General features: G+C 49.3%; 1 protein-coding gene across 1 annotated transcript in view; it reads left to right on the top strand.

Moving 5' to 3' along the window:
• Positions 1–7,500, top strand: part of unc13a (unc-13 homolog A (C. elegans)) — a gene marked incomplete at its 5' end in the record, with an annotated part of 42,031 nt that overhangs the window by 28,770 nt on the left and 5,761 nt on the right. The window contains 4 exons of the mRNA XM_083671551.1: positions 3,086–3,115; positions 5,493–5,549; positions 5,862–5,942; positions 6,877–7,024. Coding sequence (XP_083527677.1) covers positions 3,086–3,115; positions 5,493–5,549; positions 5,862–5,942; positions 6,877–7,024 — 316 coding nt within the window. The remainder of the gene's footprint in view (positions 1–3,085; positions 3,116–5,492; positions 5,550–5,861; positions 5,943–6,876; positions 7,025–7,500) is intronic.

Below are 7,500 nucleotides of genomic sequence, written 5' to 3'. Positions count from 1 at the left end.
CCACAGACACACACACACACACACACACACCAAACACACACACACACTCCCGCAGACTTACACAGCAACCAAGACAGCCTTAGTGACAGGAGGAGTGGGACTGAGACGGCGGACATTTTGTGCGCATAAGTATACAAGATGGCTCCTGTCCTCTGTTTAATAAAAGGCTGTATAAGGATGAAAATGCCCCCCTCCCCTGTCCCCCTCCCCACCACACCCACATACAAAAAGACCCCCCCCCCCTCCCACTCCTCCATTCATTCAATGGATCAAGGTTCAACCTCAACAGTGAGGGGGAAGGAGTGCACCATATCATTCTAACCCCAGCTCATGGCTGCTCTCCAGGATGCTGCTACAACTATGCTATTATCAATATATTCAAATTTAATTGATCCAAGACGCTTGAACTCCACAGAAACGTCGAAATGTACAAAACCATTTAAATAAAAAATAAAAAATATATATTGTGAGCCTAGATTTGACCAACTGACGTTCATGTTGGAAAGCAGCCTGGTATTTCTTTGTTTTTGATATATCTGTTCTCATTTTTATTTGGTACAAAAGAGCCTCATATCATTCTCTAGTCTAATAGATGGGAGTAGTGTCCAGTTGGCCTATCTTTGCCAGTACAACCCCCATGGGGTCAAGTCCCTCCAGGGGTCACCACTGGCCCCCTAGCCCCCTTCTCTTGCCCCCCTCTCAGCTCTGCCACTGGGCCCACCTAGCAGGGCCTAGAGGGGGGGTGTTATAGTAGTACCCTAGGTCACCCTAGACCCCTGGCCCTCTGACCAGTCTGATGTATCTGTTGATGCTAGCTGCTGCTTGACTGATCTGGGGCTCTTTGCAGCGTCACTGACCCTTCTCTCTGGTTATTATTACATCCTGCTCCCACCGCTCTCCCTCCTCAGATGATTGTAAGTACGGCACTCCTGCGTGTGTGTCTGTCTGTCCGTCCACAGTCCGTTAGTGCAAGGTGGGCGGTCCTCTGCTATATGTGGCTGCAAACTTCCCCCGTTTAACCGTCCCCCCGTCCCCCTTGTCACCTCCCCCCCCCCCCTCCCCTGTCCAACCTCTCTCACATCCTCACTCTCCTCATAACCTGTCTCTCTGTCTTCCACCTGCTCAGTCGTTCCTCTCTCCTCTCTGTCCTCCTCTCCTCTCTTCTCCTCTTCTCTCCACCTGTCTCTCTCTCTCTCTCTCTCTCTATCTCTCTCTCTCTGAGACGACAACAGCATGGTGCATTCCTGACTGACTCTGAACACCCCCCCGCCCCCCACCCCCTCCTGACAACCCCTCCAATCGGGCGCCCCCTTGCCTCCCTGCCCTCCGCCCTTCTCTCTGCTCTCTCTCTCTCTCTCTCTCTCTCTCTCTCTCTCCCTCACACTCTCCTTTACTAGGAAGTGGCACTCTCTCGCTCCTGGTGTTGCCTTGTGACTCTCTTGCATCGTGTCCCCGGGACTTCTCCTCTGCTCTGGGTTACTATGGCGTTGTGGTTTATTGTCTGGTGCCCCCCACCTCCCCCCCCCCCCCCCCCCCCCCCCCCGCCACCCACCCACCTCTCTCTTCTCTGCCCCCCCCTACCCATACCCCTCCCCCCCCCCCTATCTGCCCCCTAACCTCCCCACCCCATGTTTGAAGTGTGTGTCCCCCTATGTGGGTTTGTTGCTTGCGTCTGATCTACTTCAACTCCACTGTACTGTAGTCTCCCAGTACGTACAGTATGTCTCTGGCTCTGCAGGCCTTCTCTGTTGGTCCGTCCTGGTTTGGTTTCATGTCCTGTCGTTACACATGATGATGATCACAATGAATACATACAGTGTGTTTGATGATGATGATGATGATGATGATAACATGGAGTAGTGTTAAGGTATGTACTCTCACCCTGGCTGTTGGTAATGGCCTACCTATTCCTTGTCTGCTACTGTGGGTTTAGGATTGGTGTCACACACACTCTCACACACTTATGCCTGGGTTCCCATTTCAACTCTTCTGCACTAACACCTCAAATGTTTGTTTTTTATTCAATTTCTTTTTATGACCTTATACCTCACCAGTTTATGTTTCCTGGTCTGAAGAAATGTGGGAAAATTCAATTTACTTTTCTGGCACCTCTGCAATGGAAGAAACATGTTTTTTTTTCTAGATGTTTTTGATCTCTGTACAGTAGACATAGCATTTCATGTGATTATGAAAAGCTATGTCTAGGTGGACTTGCATTTGTACCTGCAGTGTTTTCAGTCTCTGAATTCTGGTCGACGTACAGTAGTCTGTCCCCTCACCTGTCCCCTCACCTGTCCCCTCACCTGTCCCCTAACCTGTCCCCTAACCTGTCCCCTCACCTGTCCCCTCACCTGTCCCCTAACCTGTCCCCTCACCTGTCCCCTCACCTGTCCCCTCACCTGTCCCCTAACCTGTCCCCTCACCTGTCCCCTCACCTGTCCCCTAACCTGTCCCCTAACCTGTCCCCTCACCTGTCCCCTAACCTGTCCCCTAACCTGTCCCCTCACCTGTCCCCTCACCTGTCCCCTCACCTGTCCCCTCACCTGTCCCCTAACCTGTCCCCTCACCTGTCCCCTCACCTGTCCCCTCACCTGTCCCCTCACCTGTCCCCTAACCTGTCCCCTCACCTGTCCCCTAACCTGTCCCCTAACCTGTCCCCTCACCTGTCCCCTCACCTGTCCCCTCACCTGCAGCCCCATTGTCATAGCTCCATCTACAAGACGCGCCCACTGTCATAGAACTGCCGTACTCTAGCTCCTGTCCTTACTCTTGAATACAATGTACAGTGCCGTCCAGTCATTCACATACAGCAATACAGTTGACCGTTAATCATTATTCAACCAAACAGCAGATTTAAGAAAAAATTGGACGAAATCGAGAAAGGAATCCCTTGGCCTTTGAAAATGTACGTTAATTAATTTACACCTACAGTATCTCACCCAGTATCTGAGGTCTGATTGGCTGTGAACAATGTCCACCAGCTTATGAGATTGACTGTAACTAAGATGCTCTCCAGTGGTCAGCCAATCAGACTGCGGGGGACCGGACTCCTTCTGAAGTATTAACCAATGTCCTCTCTTTGCAGGGGAGGGTGAAGCTTGCTTGTCACAGTGATGTAAGGACTAAACCCCTCTAGCTCAATGTGTCCTGTCTCTCTCCTCTCTACATGTCTCTCTTCTCTCTCCATGTCTCTCTGCTCTCTCCATGTCTCTCTCCTCTCTCCATGTCTCTCTCCTCTCTCTCCATGTCTCTCTCCTCTCTCTCCATGTCTCTCTCCTCTCTCCATGTCTCTCTTCTCTCTCTCCATGTCTCTCTCCTCTCTCCATGTCTCTCTTCTCTCTCTCCTCTCTCCATGTCTCTCTCCTCTCTCCATGTCTCTCTCCTCTCTCTCCATGTCTCTCTCCTCTCTCCATGTCTCTCTCCTCTCTCCATGTCTCTCTTCTCTCTCTCCTCTCTCCATGTCTCTCTCCTCTCTCCATGTCTCTCTTCTCTCTCTCCATGTCTCTCTCCTCTCTCTCCATGTCTCTCTCCTCTCTCCATGTCTCTCTTCTCTCTCTCCTCTCTCTCCATGTCTCTCTCCTCTCTCCATGTCTCTCTCCTCTCTCCATGTCTCTCTTCTCTCTCTCCTCTCTCCATGTCTCTCTCCTCTCTCCATGTCTCTCTCCTCTCTCCATGTCTCTCTCCTCTCTCTCCATGTCTCTCTCCTCTCTCCATGTCTCTCTTCTCTCTTCTCTCTCTCTCTCTCCATGTCTCTCTCCTCTCTCTCCATGTCTCTCTCTCTCTCCATGTCTCTCTCCTCTCTCTCCTTTCTCCATGTCTCTCTTCTCTCTCCATGTCTCTCTCCTCTCTCCATGTCTCTCTTCTCTCTCTCCTCTCTCCATGTCTCTCTTCTCTCTCTCCTCTCTCTCCATGTCTCTCTCCTCTCTCCATGTCTCTCTTCTCTCTCTCCTCTCTCCATGTCTCTCTCCTCTCTCCATGTCTCTCTCCTCTCTCTCCATGTCTCTCTCCTCTCTCCATGTCTCTCTTCTCTCTTCTCTCTCTCTCTCTCCATGTCTCTCTCCTCTCTCTCCATGTCTCTCTCTCTCTCCATGTCTCTCTCCATGTCTCTCTCCTTTCTCCATGTCTCTCTTCTCTCTCTCCTTTCTCCATGTCTCTCTTCTCTCTCTCTGTTTTTCTTCTTCTTCTTCTTCTTCTTCTTCTCGGCTCTCCGTCGAAACAAAGCAGTGGAAGCGCTCGTTTCTCACCTTTGTTTTTTAAACGGTGTGACCTCTTTGGCCGGTCACTGTACCGTACAGAGGAGGCAGGCTGGTGGAGGTAGAAATCGGAGGACGGGCTCGTTGTGAATGCAACTCGTGTTTCACACCGTTCCTCATTCCGTTCCATGCAATCGCAATGAGCCCATCCTCCGATTTTTCGATCTCCTACCAGCCTCCACCGGTACTTGTACGTATGTTGTTGCCCCCCCCCCACCCCATGTAGTGGTACTGTAGCTGCCTGCATCCTACAGTCGTCTCCACACAGCAGCTCCCCCTAGTGGTGCTGGTAGTAGTGGCGGAGTGGCCTTACGTCCTGTCGTAGTAGCACACCAGCAATAACAACATCCCTGTAAGGCAGACTGTTGTTGCATGACGTCGTCCCTGCTCACAGTCTTGACTCAACTGACTGGCACCGAACGTCCATGACCATGGCATAAATGATTTGATAAGTTACACATTTATGATTATGAGAGTGGGACCCTATTCTTATTATCCTTTTTTTTTTTTTTTTAATGGTGATGGTTATGACTCTTTTTTGGACAGGCGCTTTTATTTTCGTCTGTTTTGTGTGTTGTTTCTTTCTGTTTGTTTGTTTTTTTTGGTCTTATTTTGAAGAGCAGATAATAAGGTGATGGGTACTGTGTGGAGCACTTAGTGATATATTCTGCTAACAGAGTATCACAGGGTCATCACCGATACGTGATATATCACCACAGTGCTACTGCGCAGGCTGAGGGCCTGACAGCTGGTCTGACCCCAACACTCCTCCTGCGTGTGTGTGTGTGTGTGTGTGTCCTGCGTGTGTGTGTGTGTGTGTGTGTGTGTGTATGTGTGTGTGTGTGTGTGTGTGTCTGCGTGTGTGTGTCCTCACAAAAAGCTGAGCTCTTGTCTTCTCTCTTTGTACTTTGCCTTGTCTTGCTTTGTGTGTGTGTGTGTGTGTGCGTGTGTGTGAGAGAGAGAGAGTGTGTGTGAGAGTGCGTTTGTGAGTGAGATAGCGTCAAGTATAGCGTTTCTAAAAGTACTTTGATGTGCTTTAGTGAGTTTTAGGATGAATGCATGTGTCAGAGTGTGAGTGACTCATAGCCGTGCCTGTCCTCTGTGTTGTGACGTTAAGCTGTTTGACTGCTACCCTGTGTTGTGACGGTGATAATGAACCTTTTCTCTGTTCTCTCTGTCATCTCCCCCTCTGTTCTCCCTATCATCTCTCCCTCTGTTTCTACCTTCGCTCTCCTCCAGGGCACTCAGCTCATCTTTAATGCTGCAAAGGAACTGGGACAGCTGTCCAAGCTCAAGGTACCAAACACATTGTCTCATATCAAAATAATTCTGTAGCCTCAAGCTTGTGAAGAGGGAGTTTCTGGGGAAATCAACCATTGGAATGACCTGCCTGACAGTGGGAGTGTGTGTGTGTGTGTGTGTGTGTGTGTGTGTGTGTGTGTGTGTGTGTGTGTGTGTGTGTGTGTGTGTGTGTGTGTGTGTGTGTGTGTGTGTGTGTGTGTGTGTGTGTGTGTGTGTGTGTGTGTGTGTGTGTGTGTGTGTGTGTGTGTGTGTGTGTGTGTGTGTGGAGGACTTGCATGTTAACCCCTCTCTCCCTGTCTTCCTCAGGAGCATATGGTGCGTGAGGAGGCCAAGGCTCTCTCACCTAAGCAGTGTGCTGTGATAGAACTGGCACTGGACACCATCAAGGTACACACACACACCCTCACACCACACACACACATTGTGACCAACTCTGACTGTTTGAACAGTGCAGCGTATAATGAATAGAGGGTGGTTAATGTCAGCCTTTTCTGTTGAAGGTCAGTAAACGTGTAAGCCTCGGGCTGGGCAAGTAAAACATCCCCAATCTGAAAGACAGCTCTCTGAAGGCTCCATTTAGAACCAGCACAGCTCCTAAGTTCACCAGACAGGCCCTTTGATCCTCTGTGAGGGTTCCTCACTAGCCTCAGTGTGGTGGTTTAAGGAGACAGATTAAGTAGAGGTAAATGAGGCCCATTTATAATTGTAATTTGAATAAGGGCTTGTCAGCCAGCCAAATGGCACCGACTCCTCAGCCCAATGCCAAGAGCGTGCTAGTATGTCCATAGCATACTAAATCACAGCGTGCCAAGACACAGTAGTCTACTGCAGTGGTTCCCAAACTTTTAACAGTCATGTACCCCCTGTCGGTTATTTTGTAGCCTAATTGATATTCTATTAACATTATCCCTTACATATTAGACATTGTGATAATATTATTCTGTTGGATAGGGTGCATGCATTTACTTTTGGTACTGAGACTGCAGTCGGCTATTCAACAGGACTGTTTTGGAAGGTAAATCACAGATTTATTTCGCGTACCCCTTAGATCGATCCACGTACCCCCGGGGGTACGCGTACCCCACTTTGATAATAGTGGGTCTACTGTATAAGCCTTTTTGATTTGCAGCATTTAACCCTTACAAGATAGGATCGAAATGTAGAATATTGATTGTTTGCAAGACAGTGTTTTTCTCATGAAAACCCAGCTGTATTTTCATTGATTACTGGTTGATAGGTGTAGCCATGCAAAGTCTCATTGACGCCCAGTATAAAGTGAGTGTGATCTGTGATTCTGTGAGTTCTACTTTCTCGGTGGTAGCAATACTTCCATGCTGGAGGAGTGGGTCTGAAGAAGACGTTCCTGGAGAAGAGTCCTGACCTACTGTCCCTACACTACGCCCTGTCCCTCTACACCCAGGCCACTGACAAACTCATCAAGACCTTTGTCACATCTCAGAATGCCCAAGGTAGGGTACCTGTCCATGAACCCTCCTCCCAGAGCCTCTCTCTCTCTCTCTCTCTCTCTCTCTCTCTCTCTCTCTCTCTCTCTCTCTCTCTCTCTCTCTCTCTCTTACTCTCTCTTTCTCTCTCTCTCTTATTCTCTCTCTCTTTTACTCTCTCTATCTATCTCTCTCTCTCTCTCTCTCTCTCTCTCTCTCCCTTTACTTCATGAATGTTTATGACTGTCATTCGGCCGCTGTTAATATTAATGTGTCGACACGTGTCCTTGTTCTACCTCGGTGCCCCTCGAGGAGCGAGAGGAGCTGCTGTTCTACCATTCCTCTGTTGTGTGTTTACTCAAGGGCTTCCCACATGCCCAGTGGTGTGTGCTGTTCATATTTCAGTTGTTCTGCAGAGCAGAAACAAACACTTTTGGAGGGTGGTGGTTTCCCACTGTTATGAAACAAGTCTCCACATTCAGTCAGGCTCTCTGGAAGCAGAG

This window comes from Argentina silus, assembly GCF_951799395.1.
Source record: "Argentina silus genome assembly, chromosome: 6".
Lineage (NCBI taxonomy): Eukaryota > Metazoa > Chordata > Actinopteri > Argentiniformes > Argentinidae > Argentina > Argentina silus.
This window is presented reverse-complemented; position numbering and strand designations above follow the sequence as displayed.